The sequence below is a fragment of the Tachyglossus aculeatus genome, chromosome 9 (assembly GCF_015852505.1).
Source record: "Tachyglossus aculeatus isolate mTacAcu1 chromosome 9, mTacAcu1.pri, whole genome shotgun sequence".
In the NCBI taxonomy this organism is placed as follows: Eukaryota; Metazoa; Chordata; class Mammalia; order Monotremata; family Tachyglossidae; genus Tachyglossus; species Tachyglossus aculeatus.
The window spans coordinates 22,018,368-22,040,048 of NC_052074.1; the positions used below are offsets into that span (position 1 = coordinate 22,018,368).

Here is a 21,681-nt window from a genome sequence, read left to right on the forward strand (position 1 = left end):
GCCCTCCCCAACCCCCCCGCCCGCCTCAGATGAAGACCAGGAAAACCCAAAGGAGAGAGGGGGGGCTGAGCCCCAGAAGGCAGACCGACAGTGACCGCTGAGCTGCCTGTCTAGCGCTGCACCAGGCGATGTGCCAGGCCTGAGCAAGAGGGGCGGGGAGCCAGGGTCCCCTCGGGAGCAGGGCACCGGAGCCACGGCATAAAAAAAAAAGACACCACTCTCCCCATCCTGCTCCCTGCACCTTGGATTGAACCTAAAGGGAGGGTGTTTTGCTTTTTTTTTTAATCCTAAAACAAACAGATAACCATAATCAGAATCAGAAGAATAATCATAAAAAAAGATGTCATCAGCCTCTCAGTATAAAACTGCAGCCTATGTTTGTGGAGATGACCAAAAACATCAGTCTTCCGCAACCGGGGGTTTGCCTCCTGCAGGCCGAGGAACGGGGCAGGAGGGCGAGGGGAGTGGGGTTTTCATAAAAGAACACACAAAAGGCAACTTAGACAGAAAAGCACCAGTACGTTTTGTATGTTTTTTTATTCTCTCCAGGGTGGATTTTTAGCTGCCCCGGACCCCAGTGAAGGGGGGAGGAGGGTGACCACCCCCCACCCCGCACTCTGGGTTTTGTTTCCTGTCCCCCACGAGATGTCCTCTTGAGTCAGTGGGAGGAGCTGCTGCGGGAGGGAGGGGATCCAGACGCCCCTTGCCCCTCCCAGGGACTTTCCTAGGGAAAGAGCCAAAGGTTATTGCATGACTCAAGGACGTCTACCTCCTCCAGCTCCCACTGCGCCCCGCCCTGTCCCGCACTTTTACCCCCGCTTCTGCAGGGAGAAAAAGGGGATGGAGACACCGCTCCTCTCCCTGCCCTCGCCTCCCCTGCCCAATTTTAAAAAGAAAAAGAAAAAACTCATTTTCAGTATTTTTAAAAAGCCATCAGCTCTTCCTCTCCTCCACCCTTGGGTAAAATCCTTTGCACGTAAGGCAACGCGGAAGCTGATGTTTTTACTCATCTCGCTGTTTAAAAGCACCATTATGAAGTCGGGTTGTACAGTAGTAACAGTACCTTTTATATATATATATTTATATATATATATCTATCTCATATCTATCATATATATATAAACTGTAAACAAGAGGTAACAGCGGCTTCTACAAACTGATTTTCTTCAAGGTTTCCTGTATGGTAGGCACCTGAAATACTGTATAAAAATGTGTGTGGGTGTTCTCGTCTTCCCTGCTGCTAGTTGGGTTGTGTTTGCATCACCAGGAATGGTGCTGGTAAGATAAGGCTCGGTGGCTGGAAGTGAATGTGGCCACCTGAGCATCTCCCTGTTTTTCTGTCCCCGCTTGTGCTCCTATCTGACCAGGCCAGAGACAAAAAAAAAATAAAAATAAAATAAAATAAAAAAATTAAAAAAAAATAACGATATATAGATTTCTATAGAATATTTCATTTTTTTCCCCTCTCTCTCATCTTCCCTCTGCATTGGCGGCGTTGCTGATGTTCTTGGTGATTTTTTTTTTGGCTGTAATTTCCGGTTTTTTCCTTCTCTTTTTACAGCATGAGAAAAAAAAAAACCCTCTAGTCTCAGTCACAGCTCGGGAAACAAAAACCCAAACAAACAGAAATCCCCTTTGGAAAAAGAGTGGAAAACTGAAAGTTTTGACCCAAAAGAAAGAGGGGGTTTGGTTTTGTTGTTAAATAGGATCAAAGTTTAACATTGAAAATTCAGGAGATGACGTCCAACCCTTTCTGCATGGCAATGCCTTGCGATGTTTCCCCATCTGTTTTTCCGTGGTTTTGTTTTTTTTCCATGTTTTTTTTTTAAATTCCTTTTTCTCTTCCGGGTGCTGATACTTCTCTCCATCCTCGTGATCTTGGTGGTTTAATTTTGATTTTTCGACACTACCTCAGTTCCTCCTCATGTCTCTTACACACAGGCAAAATACTCCTTCAAGGGGGCGAAGAGGTGACGGATCACAGGCACGCTCCATGACCGACCCAGGAGTCTCTGCCTCGCCAAACGGCTCATGTTGGAGACGTCAGTGTAATGGACTGGGAAGCCAAAGACCCTGCGAGAGAAGACAGGGGCCGGAAGGAGAGAGATGAGCCCAGGGGTTCCGGGGATGGAAGGTGAGCACTGACGCTGCCCTTTGGTTTCCTACCGTCCTGGGGGCTTTGCCCTTGAATTGGGCTCAGCCTAGAGTTACGCTGGGGTGTTCCCACCGGTTATCAGTTAGTAGCGATTGGCTGGTGCCAGGGGTTGGCCCAGGGTGTAAACCTTTCGAGGTGGGAGTGGAAGAAACTTGTTGAGTTAGAGTCCTGAGGACTAGGAGTCTTCCAGAGCCCTCAGGGAACTGGAGGCGGGAAGCAAAGCGCTTAGGAGAGCCTGTTCTCGGCGGGTCCGATGGTGGCAGTCTAGCATCCGTCTCCCCCACTAGGCTGTATAAACTCCTTGAGGCCAGGGATGTCTGCTAACTCTTTTGTATCCCCCCAGTGCTCTGCACAAAGTAATTGCTCAATTAATACTGCTGACCAACTGATTGACCTCCAACCCTGGCTTCTGGTAGCTGGCTCCAGGCCTGCAAGGAATCCACCATAGCTAGCAGTTGCGTCCGGCTTCACGTTACCGCAGACCTTCCCCGCCCCACCTAGAAGAAACTGAAACCTCTCCTGAGGAGCTCGATTCCAGAATAAGCCAAGCAGAGTTCTGCCGGGTCTAGCCTGCCGAAGGCTCAAGCAGATAAATGTGTTTTCAAGAACTTAGCCGAGTCCCCGCCAAGCAAGGGCTAGATGGTCTGTGGTGTTTATCAGTCAATGGTATTTACTGAGCGCTTGCTGTGTGCAGAACATGATACAAAGCGCCTGAGAGTGTACAGCACAACACAGTGGGTAGGCAAATTCCCTGTCCTCAATGAGCCAGTCCTATGTCAATGGCTGTGGTCCTTTCAACGAGCCATCTGAACCATAGCAAACTCAGGAGGTCAAAAACAAATGTCTGGAAATCCCCAACAGCTGGGCACCTACCCACCTGGCTGAACTAGCCAAATTCAATTTCTTTGGATTGGATATAATATGCACTAAGTGCTATGAGCTGAGCACTTCTGACATTCTCAATTAGTTCAATAACTAGCGTTTTCTTCTGTATTGCGCAGGCATTTGGCTAGTATGGGGTCCCCCCACATGGCTACCCCAGACCCGGAAGGACAGAAGGATCACCTACAATACAAAGAAAGCCCCCTTTCTGGAGGACTGGCTAAAAACTCCGGGTTCTTGGCACAGATTCACAGGCCTCTCTAGGAACAGAGACAGTCCCACTTGGTGCAGGAGAACTGGAAGCTGCTCTGACCCACATTGACCTGCCTTGAATCAGGACAGAAGACAAGACTTTGGCATCAGACAGGGCTTGGTGTACCTTTCCATTTCAGTGCACCATAAGATGTCCTCTTTCTCGTTCATGAAGACAGGGAAATGCTGGTCTTTGCCTTGTTTGATGGAGTTTGACCGAGTGGTGATGGTCCTCACTTTGCTGAACTGGAAAAAAATTCAGGAAAAAGCCTCTCAGAAACACAGGAGATTGTGCTAGGCTTCCTTCCGACCCAAGGGATACAGACCCACCTGCTTCTCCTAAGGAGGGAGCAGGAGGATTTAGGTTCACTCCAATCACCACGCCACCAGCCTTCCCAGGCTGACCGGAGCCAAGCCTGGGAAGAAACGGGTGCGGACCACATCAGTTCAGTGTTGCCTCATTTTTCCTGGGAAACTGGGTTGCCCCAGTAGTTCTCATTCTTGGGAATTCTCAGGATGGTGAAAATTTCCACCCTTCCGGCAACCAGGACCTTAAAGAGCAGTTATGAAGACTCACAAACTCTGAAACCAATTTTTACTGCAGTTGGTCCCAGGGAGGCCCTGCCCGATAGCCCCGGGGCACGCTATGTAATCTTCCCATGGCAAGTTGGCCTCCGGCGGGGGGCACAGCCTGCAACTAACTCTCATGGATTTTAAACGGATGGCTAACTTACCGCAGATCTTTCCCCAAAAATGGATACGCCCTTCATAACCTGCCTCCTAAGGACAGGGCATTGACCCACTTGCCTTAGCAATTACACCTCCACCCCCTGCTCTGGAAAATCTTCACGGACCCATCCAATAAGCCCCAAACCAGCCTCCTACTTAGTCCCGCATAGACTTGGGGAACCAGGGGCAGGGGCGATGGGGCAAATGGATTCTCTCTGGCTCTGACCTTAGCTATCCTGCCGTGCTCCAGACATTCCTGTAATTCCAGCTTATCATTCACTGTTGACGCCAAGGGCCTGGAAAAAGAGAGGAATTGTTAAAAATATGACAGCATCCTGCTGTACACATATCAAGAACATGTATGGCAGTGTTCAGGATCTCTCCATCTCCTGGCTCTTCTCCACAGAGAAGTCTGCAATCATAGCTCTCAAACCCTCATACCTAACATCCTGTTCTACTAGATTCACCCCAATAAATTCAGGCCCAGAAATTCATGCACAGGTGCATACATGTAAACACAAACACATGAGAACCACCATACACATCTGAGACAAATCACACACACACACATGATGAATGTATCCATCCACCTGCAGATCTATTTATCTTTGCTCAAATATATTATACACACATTAGGAAGTACCTAGCAGGCATATATCATCTCAGGACGTATGCCCAGACAGTGCTTTCCCAGGGCAGTGGGTGAATAGCTGTCCCAAGTTCAGTATTTCCAATGACCAAGCCAGAGAGGGCTGTCCTTTCTTAAAATGAACAGCCCACAAGGAAAACAACAAAACAAAACATAACACTCCATATTCCTGGGCAGGATAAAGAACAATTGAGAGTTCAAATGATTTGTTCTGGCCAATTCTAATTCTTGAGCTACACTGAAAGCTTCTTGAGGCAGGGAACATGGTTTACTTCTTAGTTCCTCTGTCATACTCTCCCAAACACTTACTACGCCGCTCTGCATGCAGTAGGCATTCAATACATACCACTGATTGATTGACTACATGAGAATTCATAATTGTGGGAAGAATCACAAGGGGATAAACCTAAGGTTCCCCCTACCAGGATGAGATTCCTACATAACTAAGGAGGTCCAGGTCCAACAGGGAGTCACAGTGGGGAGGTTACTGAGGGAACTCCTGATGTCAAATCTACCACCTTGTGCCAAGCTTCCCAGGCCCCAGCTCCCACTCCAGGATCCCTCACCTCTGGCAGGGATGTTCTGCTTTATTGGAGCGCTTCGAGGGCAGGGCCCCAAGATTTTTTTCCCCCCCTAGATAAAAAGGTCTCAGAACAGCATATATTTCCACATTGGAGCTCAGCTCTTTGCCAGGTTAAAGTTGAATCCAAGGGTCTTGTTCTCTTGATAGTCTACATGCTGGCCACTCTAATCCTCACCATGTGGGAACCAAGTAATATTAAAGGTAAGATGCCTGATGATTACGGCATTTGAATATTAAAATTCCATAGCATGTTGGATTGGGTCCCCATTAAAAATGTCTTAATTCCAGTGAATTTCCCAGTCCAATGAAGGTAAAGTAAAATCCCATTACTGAAAACTGGAGCTGTGGTTGCTTTGAAATGCGGTACTAGAAATCTTCACCATGACAAAATATCATCTCTTAAGAAATGGCCTTACATTCGAATTCCTGGGCCCGAGGATATGGGCAAACACACGATGAATGGGATGTCCTGGCATGAAAGAACTTGCAGGGCAGGGGTGACTGTGTATGCATAAGGGACGATTAGTACCTTGTCTGCAATGCCAGCAGCCACAGGGCCCATTTCAACTTTCCTGCCACAAGCCCATGACCCTCTGGTGCCATGAACTTCACCCAAATTGGGAGGGAGCTCACTGAACATGGAAGTAGCAGAAAACCAGGTCTCACTAGCCCGCTCCCACCCCCACCCTAGTCACAGAAATTCCAGCTGCACTTCTGTGAAGCAGGCAGATAGTAAATACAATAGGAGGGGGGTGTGGAGTGGATAGGCCCCCTGAGGGACAGGAGTTTTGATTTAGGGAGGGGCAGCTGGAACTGCTGTTGCTGTTCTGCCCGTTGTTGGGTAGGGACCATCTCTATATGTTGCCAACTTGTACTTCCCAAGTGCTTAGTACAGTGCTCTGCACACAGTAAGCACTCAATAAATATGATTGAATGAATGAATGAATGTTCCAAGTTGTGATCTGCAGCGTGGCTCAGTGGAAAGAGCCCGGACTTTGGAGTCAGACGTCATAAGTTCAAATCCCGGCTCTGCCAATTGTCAGCTGTGTGACTTTGGGCAAGTCACTTCACTTCTCTGTGCCTCAGTTCCCTCATCTGTAAAATGGGGATTAAAACTGTGAGCCCCACGTGGGACAACCTGATCACCTTGTATCCCCCCAGCGCTTAGAACAGTGCTTTGCACATAGTAAGTGCTTAACAAATACCATTATTATTATTATTATTATATTTCTGTGCTGCGCATAGATAGGTTCCTTGGGTATGTCTATAAAGTGACATTTTAAAGCTATTTTAAAGGGGAAGTGGGATTCAGGGACCTGGGAATTGGAATGGGTACATCAATGCGCTTTCATATGCACACATACCCCCCGTTTCAACCCACCCTGTTTTCATTCCCTGTGGATTCCCAAATCCCCTGATAGAAGGAGACAACCCAATGAACATTTGTCTCTTGCCCACCCAGGCCTCCCACTGGGGTGTCCAGCAAGAAGTCGCTGTAGAGCACAAGCTGAGAGTTGGTTCTCCAAAGAGGATGGAAGGGATAATACGAAGATGTTTGTTGTAACCCCTCCATTGGTTTTAAACTGAGAGGTTGATCATTAATTGAAGCAAACTCAAAGGTTTGACAAGTTCCCTGAATGACCATAAAGGAGGCCAACCAAAAACCATAGCTTTCCCCGCCCCACCCCCATACTTAATACCCCAACCCCTGACTCACTCAAGGGCAGCAGGGACTCCATTTAGAAATGGCTCCCCTGTGGCCAGGCAGCAGGGGCTCTGCCACTCAGTTTGTGAGGCTGCAAACATCCAGGACAACCCCAGGGAAGCCAAAGCCTAGAACTTCCCCCTGGGATTCTGTTATTATCCCATCATCATCGAGAAGCAGCGTGGCTCAGTGGCAAGAGCACGGGCTTTGGAGTCAAAGGTCATGGGTTCGAACCCCGACTCCGCCACGTCTGCTGTGTGACCTTGGGCAAGTCACTTAAATTCTCAGAGCCTCAGTTCCCCTATCTGTAAAATGGGGATGAAGACTGTGAGCCCCACGTGGGACACCTTGATCACCTTGTATCCCCCCCAGCGCTTGGAACAGTGCTTTGCACATAGTAAGCGCTTAACAAATACCATCATCATCATCATCTCTTGGCAGAGCCCTGCGGACTTCCCTTCTCCATCCCGCCAAGAAGCTCCTGAAGGACTAGGCCCATACAAATCCGAGGGCTGCAGGACTGGGGGTGGGACTCAGGCAGAGATGGCAGCAGAGTAGAATTTGGGGCAACGAGTCACAGAACTCCCAGGTACCTGCACGGTTCGGTGACTCTGGAAGGAGAGTGCTAGTCTCAGGCTGCCATATTCTCAACTACACTGTTTAGTCAAGATTTGTGGGAGACTCCCATGGAGAGGGCACAAACTCCCAGATCACTTCCAACGAAGGGAGCGGACAGCCACTTTGGCAAATCATCCTTTTCTGGGCCCCAAACGCCACCCAGCAACTGAAACGGAGCAAATTAGACAAGGAAGCCCGGGTCATGCAGCGCCCCCCAGCCCTCGCCCCCCAGTGCAAACACGCAAACTTGCCCCGAAGTCCAGGTGCTCTCACCATGCTCTCACCAACCTGTTCATACCGGGAAGGTTACCCCAGAAGTACCGGGCCCTGTGAGCTGCAGACACTTCTTTGGCATCAATCATCACAGGGTTGGACTGGGAGAGAGGAGAGAGGCAGATGAGCAGGGAATGTAAAAGGACGAGGCAAGGCAGGGGCACTCTGGCTCCCACTAAGGAACATGAGTCACCCGTGGGTCTCCCTCTGCAGGCCTCAAGATCCTGGGGTCACTGCTCTAGAGGACTAAGAAGTCTCTGGGTCAAAATGAAGGCTTGGGAGGTGAAGGCCCGTACCCTCTAGGAGTCCGCGCTCTGGGCCCTGTGGGCAGACAGACTGGGACCCAAGACCACCCACCGGAGGGGAGAAGGAGTGCACCAGCCCACCAGCGGAACCTGAATGGCTTTGGGACAGGCATAAAGGAAAGACCCCTTTTCAGCTCCCTGGTGGGTCACCTGATACTGAACACTTCCGGCTCCCTCTGCACGGGATACGAACATTTTGGGGGATCATCTTTTCGGATGAAAATATCAATCTGTGCCAGATGTGGTGGACGGAGCCCTGGGCAAGCGACTACCGGCCCTTACCCCAGGGTCCGCTCCAGGAGCCGCACGTGAGCAGATTGACTGCACAATCTATGACACGAGGGGCTTTTCTGGCTGTAGCTGTAGCCCTGGTGTGAGGGAGTTCTGACATCCCCAGAGCCCCAACACGCTGACAGTAGGGCAAAACCGCAGACCAGCGTCCTCAGCAACTCTGGGCAGCAGCCATCAAAGAGAAGCATATCTGAGCACACAATCGCATGGCCAAAGCCTACAGCGGCTGGCACAAGTTCAAACACACAAATTTCCACTGACCTAGAAAAATGATAAAAGAACCAGTTGCCAATTCCCCTTTCATCTGATTGAAAACAAGGTTGCTTCCATTTACACCATTACCAAAGTGTTCTATTCTGCAAACAACTACGGATTTTGCCCATGTAGACTTGGGCATTGTGATTCTGTAAAGTGACACTCTGGCCCTTCAGAGAGCACTACTATTTCCACCACTGGACAACCTAAAGTCATCTATTTCAGTAGCCTGCAAGGGCTACAGCTCCCACACCACCGCAACAAAAGGGTGCTATTCAAATCCAACTCCAAGTGACACTTCCATCTGCTCAGCAGACTCCAGAGCCTATACGGAACTGCTCCAGAACCAAGGTAAGATTTTTCCTCCCTACTTCCAGTTCCAGAAAAAATGGTTCATTTTAAAACTGCCCAGCTAACCAATTAGCATAATGTTTTTCCCTCAGAGCTTATGTCTCCGAGGACCAAACAAGGCTGCAGTCCAAGCTGCATTTTACGAAACCATGGAGGGATGTGGAGTCTTGTGACTCAGCCCTCTCCTCACCCAATCTCACTTGCCTCAGTGCCCGAGGAGTGAGGGGAGAAGGAATGCCCAGATCTTCTCTGCAGCAGTAATGCCCACAACCTCCTCAGCGGGCAAGAAGCCTGCTCAGACCACCCTCGGGGCAGTCCTCTGCTCCCCGCCTCCACAGACTTATCTCCCCTGGGAAAGGGGCAGGTTCCTGGCTTTACAGAGCATCAGCTGAGGATGCACTAGAGAAACTGGAGCAACAAGGGAACTTAAGACAAGGCAAGAAAAGAGCAGAAGGACAGAGAGGAGGTGCAGGGACTGAGTGGGACTATAAGTGAGTGTGCGTGTCTCAAGATGTGTGGGGTTGTGGACATGTGGCAGATTTATGCGAAGGTGAGTGACTCTGAGTACACGAGGATGGACGTCAGTGTTTCTGAGGGTGGGTGTGTGAAGAAGGATGGGGGAAGATGAGAGAGATGAAAGTAAAGGCTACAGACGGTGTTGGATCTGGGGGATGATGAAGAGGTCTGTGAAGGACAAGGTTAAATTTCAGACTTGTCATTTTATTTGTATCCATTAAAAAAAATCAAGATTAAAAACAGGAAATATCCGAAAATCTTCAGAAGGATTTTCTATGTAAAAACTACGTTTCCAAGCTGAAGTTTTATTCCATCAATCAATCAGTGGTATTTACTGAGCATTTACTACGTGCAGAGCACTGCTCTAAGCACTTGGGAAGTAGGTGGGTCATCTTAAATCCAGAGCTGTCTCAATTTTCAAAGCAAGAGTATAGGACAGCACCATAGGCAATTAGGCACTTAGCTTATAGATGATAGGAAAGATGACCCCATTACAAGGTTAACTATTTCTTCAACTACAGAGGTCACAACACTAAAGACACCAGTCACATCACTAAGCTACAGGAACCACGTTCCGTATTACACCTACTACATTGATACTTAATACGCATGAAAGTAAAAGCATCGAGGCTGTGAGCCCCATGTGGGAGGGGAACTATATCCAGCCCGATTTGCTCATGTCCACCCCAGCGCTTAGTACAGTGCCTGGCACATAGTACGCGCTTAAATACCAATTATTATTACAGAATCCAAAGCCCAGCTCGGTTTGAAGCAACGTGGAAGATCCTCACCACTAAACTCCTCTGCCTCCTCGGCTACTCAGAAAGGCACCGAGCAGTCAGTCGTTAAGCCCAGGGTCAGCGGAAGAGGGAACACGACCAGGGCAACCACACCAGGGCTCATGTGGCACTTTGGGAAACAGATGAGGGGCCAAACCACCCCCCGCACCATGGCCATTTTAAAAGCACACCTCTCTATTCCTCCTCTTGGCTCTGGCCTCTGCCAGAGTCACTCGTTCAAGGCCTTGAACGCCTCTCTGGAAGTCTTGGGGAGGGAAGAGCAGGTCCAGATGGAAGGGTATATGGTGAAACCCAGAAGGGAGAGGAAGGGGAAGGGGGTGCCTACTAGTTCAGAAGGCCATGGCCCAAGTCCAGCCCAGCCCTAGCCCAAGGCAGGATAAAAGCCCATTTGAGAGCTGGCCAAGCCGGGTTCACTGGCCTCACCTCTAGGAAGCGTGAGATGTCCCTCTTGTCACTGACACCCATGGCCACCACATTTTCAAAAAGCCAGAAGAAGGGGCGCTCATCCCCCTCCTTGGGTCGTGCTTCATGCAGGAGCCGATAGAACTCAAAGAAGAGCCGCCCGGTGCCCTCTGGAAGGACAGGAAAGAAAGAGAGAGAAAGAGAGAGAGAGAAAGAGAGAGAAAGAGAGAGAGAGAGTCAAGCATGGCCGGGTGAGTTGGAGGAGCTGGGTAGTGAGAAGGGCAGAGGGGCATCTAGAGGAATTGGTCTAGAAGAGATGGGTCACGGGGATTTGGGCCTGGAGAGCCCAGACAAGGGGCCAAATGGAAATCCTGGATGAGAGGGCAGTGGGGATAGGGGCTGTGATTGGGGGTGAGGGCAGTACCTACCATAGAGGCCTTTGCGAGCAGGGTTGACAATAGAGAGGTCATTGCAGGGACTGCCTCCGATTACCAGGTCAAAGGGGCCCCACTCCTGTATCTGCAAGGGCGAGAGGTAGAGTAATGAACCCTCAGTCCAGGGATCTGGAAGAAGGAGGAGCACCCCACACGGGAAAAGGGGATGGAGCCACCCCCCGGGAAAGAACCAAAGGGACTACGAGACTCTTTGGAGTCTGAGTCCAAGATGGCCTGAACCTATGATCAGATACTTCTTTCTGCCCAGGGACCGGCCAATGGTCCTTGGACTGACTGGCCGTAAGAGGCACAGAGGCCACAGGGCAGGGAAGACTGAGCTGCTGAGGCTGAAGGAGCACAACCAACCTCATGTTCTAGGCCACCCCCAGGAGGCACAATCCCTATTCCCCATTCCCCATCTTCCACTGCATCAAGTGAAGCTGGGACAGGGACCCAATAAGGAACAGAGCAGTGGCCACTGAGTCTCAGACAGACGGGTAGCAAACACAAGCAGTCTAAATGTCTCAAACCAGGATCCTGTATCACCCCAACGAACATGCTGTCCTCCACATTCCCAGGGCCAAACACTTTCAGGGAAAACAACAGGGCTGGGAACAAGGAAGCCTTCCTGCGGCTGCAGATTGTTAAGTGGGAGGGTAGAGGCCGGCACTTACACACAATCACTCAGACCCTTTAAAAATGGAAGGATTTTTTTGGTTTGTTGTTTTTGTGGGTTTTTTTGGTTCCAAGACTTGAGAAGACTCCCAGAATGGTCCAGCACCTACCTAGGCTGGAGCTGCCCCTGGCAGTACATAGGCCTGCCCTGAGTACCCACCCTTCCCCATCAGAACAAGGGCCCTCCCCTGGGTTAAGGGAGTAGTTGGCATTTCGACCTCCAGTTCTTAGAGAGAAAACGCCGGATGAGCCCACTTAGCTATCTCCGGGTGCATTCTACGAGACCTTGAAGGAGGGTGGGAATAGAGAGCAGGAATGCAAAACGGAAAGAAGGGGAATGGAAGCCAAGCAGAACCGGGCACTGAGGCCACCGAGCGCTGACGTACGTGCTTCTGCGTGACGTTGCGGACGTCGCCCACATACATTATCTTGCCCTGGTGCCGCACCATGCCCACCGTGATGGAGTCCTCGCACACTTCTGAGGCAATGTAACGGTCCACCTGGATCCCCAGGTCCTTCAGCACCAGAAGCCCTGCAGCCACCCAACAGAGAGGTGTCACTCTGAGCCCTGGTCACTCCTCTCCGGCCCAGCTGTGGGCTGGCCAGCAGCCGGGGCCAACAGTAGCCCCTGCTCTCTCAGCTCCAGGAGGCCTGAGCCCAGGGTTGCTGGCACCCACACCCACCCTAGCCCTCAGCAGCAAACCAGAAGCCAGGACTACATCTGGAATTGGGGCATGGGGGGACGTCGGTCTGGCTCAACCTTAGGCCCCGACGTGGGGCTAGTTTGGCCTGGCTGGTCAGGAAAAGAAGTAGTAACGATTGGACTAGGGATTAGCCAACCTCAAATCCCACCCACCAGAAGGTGTTGAAGATCCACTGAATGCCTACAACTCTTCGGGGAGCTGGCACCCAGGAGGACCAGGGTGGAAAGGGCACAAACAGTTAGTCCCCTCCTAGTAAGCCAAAAGCCACCCTTCTGGCGGCAGTCAAAACTAAAAGCACCCGCCTGCTCTCAACTAGAGAAAGCCCAGCAGCTACTAGGCTCCCTTTCTCAGCCCTGATTAGAGACTAAGAACCATCCCGATTTGAACAGGGTGGGTTACAGGGGCCCAGCTCCACTGCAGGGAACAATCCATATGGTATGGATAGTTCTTGCTCCTCCTCCTAGAACAATGGAGTATTCCCACAGCTCTGGCAGCCTTACTGGAGGGAAAGGCTTCTGGAGAAAGTCTCGCCTGCAGTCTCTTCACCTATTCCTGCAGCTCTATGGAATGTCGGCCAAGCACAAGAGCATTAGCCTAAGTGGGGAAAACTAAGGCGTGCGGGAGGAATATTTGTCTGGGTCCACAGAGCTTGTTGACAGTGGGATCCTGCTCTCCAAGGGGGCTCTTTAAGTAGTTTTCTAGCAGCCCTAGCCCTTCCCTTCTTTCCTGGGAATGACTGTCCCTTTCTTGAGCCTTGGACGTTGAAGCCTCTTCATGGCTGAGGATAAGGGCAATATGGAGACTGTGGCCTTAAGGGGTTCCAGTCCACACCCACCTGTAGCAATTCCATCGAAGAGAGACAATACTCGGATAGGCTTCCTCTTCTCAGCCGGGACTGGAGGGTAAACTTTCGGTGGGTCCTAGACACACAAGTGAGCACAACAACTTGAGTAGGAGGACCTTAGGATCTAGGAAGAGAGGGTTCCCTCGTGGGGGATCTCTCACCGCCTTATGCTAGACTGTAAGCACTATGAGAGGAGGGATCACGCCTACCATGTATCTCTTGTACTGCACTCTCTCCCAAGCACTCAGCACACTATTCTACACAAGTGCTACACAAATACTATTGACTGATTGACTACATCCAGGGTCTGCTTCCCTCAGCCAAACTTAGGGCTGGCTCCTCCACCAATCCCAGCAGGCACTGGCACAGACCCCACTCCTCGGCCGGACCGTGCCCCCCTCAATCGTTACGGGAAGCGGAAGGTGACTTCACAGGCACTTACAAATTCTTGGTCGTGGTTGTTGGCGAAGAACATCTGGAGGCGGGAGGGCCAGTCATCCCGCCGCCGCAGTAGCCCATAGGTCCCCTTGTGCCCACACATGTAGCAGTTCCAGGGATCCTCCTTGATAGCGGCCTGGGCGGCACCCGGCCCCACCAGGAGATCCACGCATTCCACACAGAAGCACCTGGGAGCCAGGGGTGGGAGGGGGGCCTTCAGCTCCGCTGGCCTTGAGCCCTGGCTCAGGGAGGTCGGAATGGGATGGACAAGTGGTCAGGGAGGGAAGAGCAGAGGGGGCTGTGGTCGCAATGCAGAAGCCAGAGAGGGCTCAGGGAGCAGAGCCAAACTTGTGGGCCCGGCCAGGGGCAGGTGCGCCCGTGGGCCTGGCAGGCGGCAGGTCCGTGCCCCGGGATCTGTGCCGGGCTGGGGGGTTGTGCTCACCTGCAGCAGTTGTTGTTCCCGCACATAAGGACCTCTCGCCCACCACAGCAAATGGTGCAGTAGGACTGGTAGCCGTCGTCATCGTACTGATACGCACATTCCAGAAAGCAGTTCTGTGGAAGGACGGTAGGGAGACAGCACCCACGGACGCCAGCATCAGAACACAGTTCCCTCCCTGCCAGGGAGTCAGCGCAGAGCCACGGCCAGAACCCACTCCCAACCTGGCCCAGCCCAGCCCACCCCAAGCTCCTCTACTAGGTCTGCATTCTTCCACTGGCAGCTGGGGAACCTCACTTAAGGCAAAGGTCCAGGCCTGCAAGCTGGTTCTTTGCCCCATTCTGATAATACTTTCTCACGGTGTAACCATTTCCCTCTGGAGGAGAGGAAAAGTAGCCCCAAAGCCTCTGCTCTTCATTCCTTTCCTACCCATACCCTTCCTGATCACCCTGACCTCACTTATGCTTCCTTCACCCTATCGGTCTTCTTGAGGATCCTTGGTCACCTAACTGCACCACACCATTCCCTTCTGGAAACCCTAAATAACCTTGGCTTCGCTAACACTGTCCTCTCCTGGTTCTCCTGGCTGCGCCTTTTCAGTGTCTTTCGCCAGCTCCTTCTCTGCCTCCCACTCCCTAACTCTGGGGTGCCTCATGGCTCAGTTCTGGGTTCTTTTCTATTCTCCACCTACACCCAACCCCATGAAAAACTCATTCACTCCCACAGCTTCTATGTGGATGATTCCCAAATCTCTCTCTCCTTCTCTCCAGTCACGCATTTCCTCCTGCATTTAGGACATCTCTACTTGGATGTCCCACTGACACCTCAAACTTAATATATCCAAAACAGATCTCCTTATCTTCCCACCCAAACCTACTATCTTTCCCATTATTGTAGACAAAACCACTATTCTCCCTGTCTCACAAGCACTTACTCTTGGTATTATCCTTCAAGCACTTGTATTTGTCAAGCACTTCCTGGGGTAAGTACAAGGTTAGACACCGATGAAGTAACTGAGGCACAAAAGTTAAGTGACTTGCTATGGTCACACAACAGAGAAGTGGTGGAGTGGGAGCAGAACCCAGGTCCTCTGACTCCCAGGCTTGTGCTCTTTCCACAGGGCCACGCTACTTCCCATATTCAATGTCACCATACACTGTCAGATCTAACACCACAATATCGCTAAAATTCACCCTTCCCTGTCCATCCAAGCTGCTACTGTGCTGCTCTAAACATTTTTAATAGCTCACCTTGACTAGTCCATCAGCCAACTTGCTGACCTCCCAGCCTCCTGTCTCTCTCCATTCCAGTCCTTATTTCACTCTGCTGCCCAGATCATTTTTCTAAAAAAAAATGTTCAGGCCACATCTTCCCACTCCTCAAGAACCTTCTGTGGTTGCCCATCCATCTTCGCATCCAACAGAAACTCCTTACCACCAGCTTTAGCTCTCGTCCTCCTACAACACAGCCCACACACTCGCCTCTTAAAAACGACCTGCTCGCCATACCTCTATCCCATCCATCCCACCACCGACCCCTTCCCCACATCTTCCCTCTGGCCTGGAACTCCCTTACCCTTAATATCTGACAGAACGCCTCTCTCCACATCTTCAAAGCTCTACTAAAATCACATCTCCTCCAAAAAGACCACTTCCTCCACTAAGTCCTCACTTCCTTGTGACAGCCCTCCCGTCTGTGCGGCCTATGCACTTGAGTCTTTTCAATCAATGGTACTTAATGAGCACCTACTGTGTGCAGAGCACTGTACTAAGTGCTTGGGAGAGTACAAGAGTTGGTAGACACGTTCCCCTGCCCACAATGAGCTGAGTCTAGAGGACCCCTTACACATTTTGATATTCTCCCCCTCCCTCGGCTACACAGTATTTGTGAACGTATCCACCTGTAATTTACTTTAATATCTGTAACCCCCTCTAGTCTGTACGCTCCTTCTGGGTAAGGATTGTGTCTATAGCTACTCTATTGCACTGTACTTTCCCAAGTGCTTAGTACAGTGCTCTGCACACAGTAAATGCTGAACAAGTACCACTGGTTAATAACTGACTGATTACGTCCCAGAAATGCGGAGACTCTGTCTGCTCCAGGACTGTGCCATGCTTGACTCTTGGAATCTGATGCAACTAAAAGCTCATAGGATCGCAGCAGAGGGTCCAGCCAGTGATACCCAGTCTCCACAAACTGCCCCTCCCTCTCATTCTCTCTCTGCAACTCCCAGCAGTCCCGGCCTCTGGCGTCCCTTATAAGTCAGAACCTGGGGCAGGCCAGTCGGGGAAGCAGGATTCCACAAGGGACAAAGATAAGAAGGTTCCAAAAGAAAAAGAGAAGGAAACCGCAGAGGAATAGTCTAAAAAGGAAAATCTCCATTACCCTCAGGACTTCAGCCTGCCAATCCCGAATATCTCCTCAAAACTCTCCCCCAACAGAGTAGGAGGTAGGGTTTCATGCCTGGCAGGGTGCCCACTGCCCACCAGACAGAGCACCACCAACCTTGCAGTTTTGGCACATTCCTCCGATGAAGAGGGGGTGTTCCAGGGTGACGTTGAGGCTTCCACAGGAGATGCATATGTCTGGGGGGGAACAGGAAGGTGGCATGAGAAGTACAGCAGGGTGTCTCGAGTAGACAGATGGAGAGTCAATCAGTCAGCAGTGTTTACTGGAAACCAACTCTACTAGATTTTGTTGGGCGTCACATGGGATGTAAAAGACAGGCCCTGCCTTCAAGGAGCTTTCGATCTAATCATGGGAAGAGGGCACAAACATAAACAAAGCTCCATGAAACACATATATCGGAAACCTAAGAACAAGGAAATCTACACGTGCTGAGCTGGTACTAGAATGACAAGCATGGCAGAGTTACTCTGGGAAGGCTTCAGAGAGGAAGTGAATTTCGAGGGAATTTGAAAGAGAGAACAGATATAATTTGGTGACAGGACGAGGGCAATGTTACAGAGTTTGCAGAGTTTACAGCTGTTTGCAGAGGGTGATGAGTAGGACAGATGAACCCAGGGTACAGTGGGTGATGACAGCTGGCAAGATGGGTCAGGGCCGTGAAGCTCAGGACTTGGCATTTTCCATCTGATTTAAGACGCAATGGGGAACTACGGCCACCTCTGGGGAAGCCAGGGTTAACCCGAAAAGGATAACGATAATTGCAGCACTAGCTAGCACTTACTTTGTGGAAAGCATTGGTAGTAGATACAAGATGATCAGGTTGGACACATTCCCTGCTCCATGTGGGGCTGCTCCCACCCTAAGTGATCTCTCCAAGTCTCTTCCCCAGATTTTAATCCCAGACTGCTACAGTTGGGGGGCCAAAGGGGTAAAGGGATTAAGGTGGCAGGTTAGAGAGAGTGGGGGACTGCAGGTTGTATGGGTTTGCACCTCAGCTTTCCACAGCCTTTATAAGCATATCTCTGAATTCCCTCGTGAAGGGGGCTTGGAGGGGTTTCTGAACCTCACTGGGCACCCAGCAAGGTTAAGCCACCAGACCTGGGCTTCTGGGGAAGGAGGAGAGAAGCGTCTGGAGTGCGGTCCCTTACTCACCTGCCTTTACCCCCACCCAAACCCCTCCGGCCCCCAAACCTCACTCACCTTCAATGTTTCTGCATTTCTGTCGTACCTCGTAAACCAGCCGTTCTGCAGAGATGAGTGAGGACAAGTCAGGAGGAGGGAAGGAAGGAGGCACCTCAGGCCTTCCACCACCCACCACAGCCCCCTCCACCTCCCACCGGCCTGGGTCAGGCAGCCCCCGGCAGACAAGTTACCTCGCGTGCGTTCGTCAATGATCTCCTTGACCTTGGGCTTCTCAGCTGTGCTCTTGCGGGGCTTTTTGGCGGGTGGAGGTGGGGCGTAGGCAGCGGCTTCAGGTTCTACCCACATCTCTGTGTAAACTTCTTTGTAGGGGTTTCGCTCCTCTGGGCAGCAGGACAAGCAAGACAAGAGTGGTAACGAACCATACAGTCCGTGGAGGTCTCCCTCCGACCTTTCCCAATGCCAGAAATTTAAACAGAGAAGTCAGGAGAATGCTGCGAATCCTGGTGCTCTCAGCAGCGTGAGGGCAGGTAGTGAATGAACCCTAGGATCTCAGGGAGGTAAGGTAGCTTCTCGCCCCCTGGCCCTGCCCGCATTCAGGCAAATGAGCAGCGGGGACAACTGCCCTGGATTCTGAGTTTGGAAGCTTCTGCCAGGCCCTCACTGCACCTCCTCCCCCTTTGAGGCCACCATCTGAAAATCTGGGGTGGCCTGGGTCCTTGGTTTTACCTTCTGGCGGTTCCAGGCCCTTGGGGCCCGAGGGCTGGAAGCCACCCAGGGCCCACTCTATCATCTGCTTGTTCTGTACTTCCACCGCCTTGGCTGTGTCACTCTCGTCATTTTCGGGGCAGGTTGGGAACAGCTTTCCTGCCCGGCTGCTTGCCACCTGTGGAGAGGTATGTTACAGAGAGACATCCAGCCAGGTTGGAATATGGGACTGCATAACCAGAGGACCACAATGGGGGAGAGGGAAGAGGGAGGGGGTTGGGGGTAGGGGAATGGGGAACGAACGACGACTGCACTGCAGCAAGATTACGGGGGGGGTGAGGTGGGGATGACCCGGGCCAGGTCCAGGGGAAGATGTCTAGGAAGAAGGCAAAAAGGAAGGGATAAAGGGGTCAAAAGTCGACCCTGGAGGATGCCAGAAGATTCCCAGCCTGAGGCAAAACCTGTCCTTTAACTCCTCCCCTACCACTCTGCAACACTGGTCAAAAAGCCTCTCAGAGGCCCATGACTCTCAGCTGTCACACTCCAGTCTTCTGTCCTCACCTGAAGGACCTCATAGATGGCTTTCCTGTACATGGGCTGCTTGTTGTATGTGGCCTGGTGGAAGGCACTGCAGAACGAACTCAAAGGCATCAGCTTCTCCACGCACACCTGCCAAGAAGCCCAAGTCACTGAGGGGGAAAGGTCTGCAGAAGGCCTAGGGATCTGTTAGGAGGCCCTGCAAAACTGCACCCGGAATGTCATCGGGCCTGAGGCCTCAGAAGCGCCAGGCCTAGATCAGGCAGGAAAAATTTCCACCCCTGAAATCCAGGGCCACCCCATGGAAACCCACATCACACCCAGGGCCCCTCGCCTGTCCCGACACCAACACCCTGGATCAGCAGTAATTAATGATCGCTTACTGTGTGCAGAGCACTGTACTCGGCATTTGGGAGAGCACAATACAGCAGGGTTGGTAGACACGTTCCCTGCCCACAACGAGCTTACGGTCTTGAGGGGGAGATGGACATAAATTACGCCTAATTACGCATAATTACGTTATGTAAGTGCACCGGGACGCCCCCAAACCCCAACTCACCACTGAGAACTTCCCATCTCCGAACCACATAACCCAGCGGGTGCCTTCGGCCGCTCGACTCCGGCCCGTCATCCACCAGGATACGATGCGGCCCGGCCACCAAGAGAAGCCCCGCAGTTTCCCCCACACCAGTTCACCGATGCCAAAGCCCCGGCCATCCTGGAACCCCAGGGAGGAGATAGAAGTCATTACAGTCTGGCCCCCCACTGCCTCCTCCCCATGACAACCGTCGCCTCCCACTGCACCCCACTTGGAAATATTCTGGGTGCCGGACCATGGAGTCGAGATCCGGGTCACCTGGGAGAAGGTGGGAAGTCGGGGAGACCTGCCTGTGCTGGAACCACAGCCCACTTGGGGAATGGGGAATCGCTGAGCTGCAAACAACTGCAGGAAACTCACAGCGCAGGAGACCAGGAGTCCGGACCAAGGAAGGGTCCTTCCCCAGACTGAGCCCCCTCCTTCTTCTCCCCCTCCCCCCCGACCCTACCTCCTTCCCCTCCCCACAGCACCTGTATATATGTTTGTACAGATTTATTACTCTATTTTATTTGTACATATTTACTGCTCTATTTATTTTATTTTGTTAATGTCTTGTTTTGTTGCCTGTCTCCCCCTTCTAGACTGTGAGCCCGCTGTTGGGTAGGGACCATCTCTATATGTTGCCAACTTGTACTTCCCAAGCGTTTAGTACAGCGCTCTGTACCCAATAAGTGCTCAATAAATATGACTGAATGAATTGAATGAATGATGGGTTACTGTACAACCAATCAATGGCATTTACTGAGCACTTACTATGTACTAAGCACTTAGGGGAGTACAACACCACAGAATTAGCACAAAGAGACCAAAGGGCTGGGCTCACCTCATACTCCGGCTCATCGTCGGCTGCCTTTGTGGCGTTCTTGTCGCCGGCATCGACCACCACGGGCTCAGGGGTGGTGGCCACGGTGGGCGAAGCAGGGTCAGTGGGCTGCTGCATGGTGGGTGGGCTAGCCTCCTCCTCCTTTTGCTGCTCCCCCGCTCCTGGGCTTTCTTCTACCACATTCATCACCGCGATCACCTTGGCTTTCTTCTCAGCCTGGCCAATTAAGAAAGGAGAGACGTACTACCGCTCTACTTCCCATGGGACCCACCTGACGTATCTTACAACTGCCCCTGCCAAGAGTTTAGTCACTGTGTTCCCTGAATCCAGAGCAGTCTGAGAGTTGCGAGTTGCTGTTTGCTTGGACACTGCTTGGAGGAGAGGAGCAGGGAGGGAAACAGAGAGAGATCCTACATATCTTCCCCATTTGTCACACTGCTGCCCAAGTAGTTATCTGAATAGATGGATTGCTTAAGCGACACGTTTCTCTTCCTTTGCTGAATTCCAACCCTTCCACCTACTCTCAAGCAGGGGTTGTGATCCCAGGGTGGTCTCACGGAGGCTGCCAAAGTTCAGTGCTCCACTGGATGATGGTGGTAGTGGTGATGGTGGTGGCAGTGGCAGTGAATGGACGAGATGGTAGATAAATGGGTTTTGTTGGCCTCCTTTGCTGTCTGGGTCCCCTCGCTCCACCCTTTTCTTCGTATACTGGGCTGCCAGCTTTCTTCACTTCCTCTCTTGCCTCAGCAAATCCTTTGCCTTCTCCGTCCAATTCAGCTACCGTTCCCAACAGGCTGACCTGTGGAACCACCACCACTCCCATTTCCGAGGGCCACTCCCATAGGCCTTTTCTCAAAAAAATCTCCTTCCAACACCTGCTTAGTTCATACAACATCTGAACTCAGCCTCCACAGGAATGCCCATCCTGTCCTGATTCTTCTAAATCTCTGGTTTCTCCTTGGGTGACCTTTCCCACGCTGCCCCTGGTTTCTGCTACTCCACGCTGACGACTCTCAACATTAATCTCCTAGTCCCGTGCAATCCAACCCTGCACTTCTTATCAAGACAACTGTGCTTGGTCTCTTCTTCCCCTTAAGATCAACTGGTCAGGACAGAATGCCTCCCCTTTCCCTTGAAAACCTCCTCCGTCCCAGTCCCCAAACACT

At 51.5% G+C, this 21,681-nt stretch overlaps 1 protein-coding gene across 2 annotated transcripts in view; it reads right to left on the minus strand.

Moving 5' to 3' along the window:
* Positions 1–765: 765 nt before the first annotated feature.
* The window catches only part of DNMT3A (DNA methyltransferase 3 alpha), an 87,207-nt gene continuing 66,291 nt past the window's right edge, over positions 766–21,681 (minus strand). The window contains exons 6-22 of one of the 2 annotated variants that reach the window (XM_038751400.1): positions 20,516–20,731; positions 19,654–19,812; positions 19,119–19,226; positions 18,579–18,735; positions 18,083–18,232; positions 17,910–17,954; positions 16,806–16,885; positions 14,304–14,416; positions 13,866–14,049; positions 13,415–13,499; positions 12,262–12,407; positions 11,195–11,285; positions 10,788–10,936; positions 7,847–7,947; positions 4,245–4,314; positions 3,417–3,535; positions 766–2,073 (exon numbers count right to left, since the gene is read on the minus strand). In XM_038751400.1, the coding sequence (XP_038607328.1) occupies positions 1,932–2,073; positions 3,417–3,535; positions 4,245–4,314; positions 7,847–7,947; positions 10,788–10,936; positions 11,195–11,285; positions 12,262–12,407; positions 13,415–13,499; positions 13,866–14,049; positions 14,304–14,416; positions 16,806–16,885; positions 17,910–17,954; positions 18,083–18,232; positions 18,579–18,735; positions 19,119–19,226; positions 19,654–19,812; positions 20,516–20,731 (2,115 nt within the window). In that variant the 3' untranslated portion in view covers positions 766–1,931. The remainder of the gene's footprint in view (positions 2,074–3,416; positions 3,536–4,244; positions 4,315–7,846; positions 7,948–10,787; positions 10,937–11,194; positions 11,286–12,261; positions 12,408–13,414; positions 13,500–13,865; positions 14,050–14,303; positions 14,417–16,805; positions 16,886–17,909; positions 17,955–18,082; positions 18,233–18,578; positions 18,736–19,118; positions 19,227–19,653; positions 19,813–20,515; positions 20,732–21,681) is intronic. The other variant, XM_038751399.1, reaches the window with a different exon arrangement.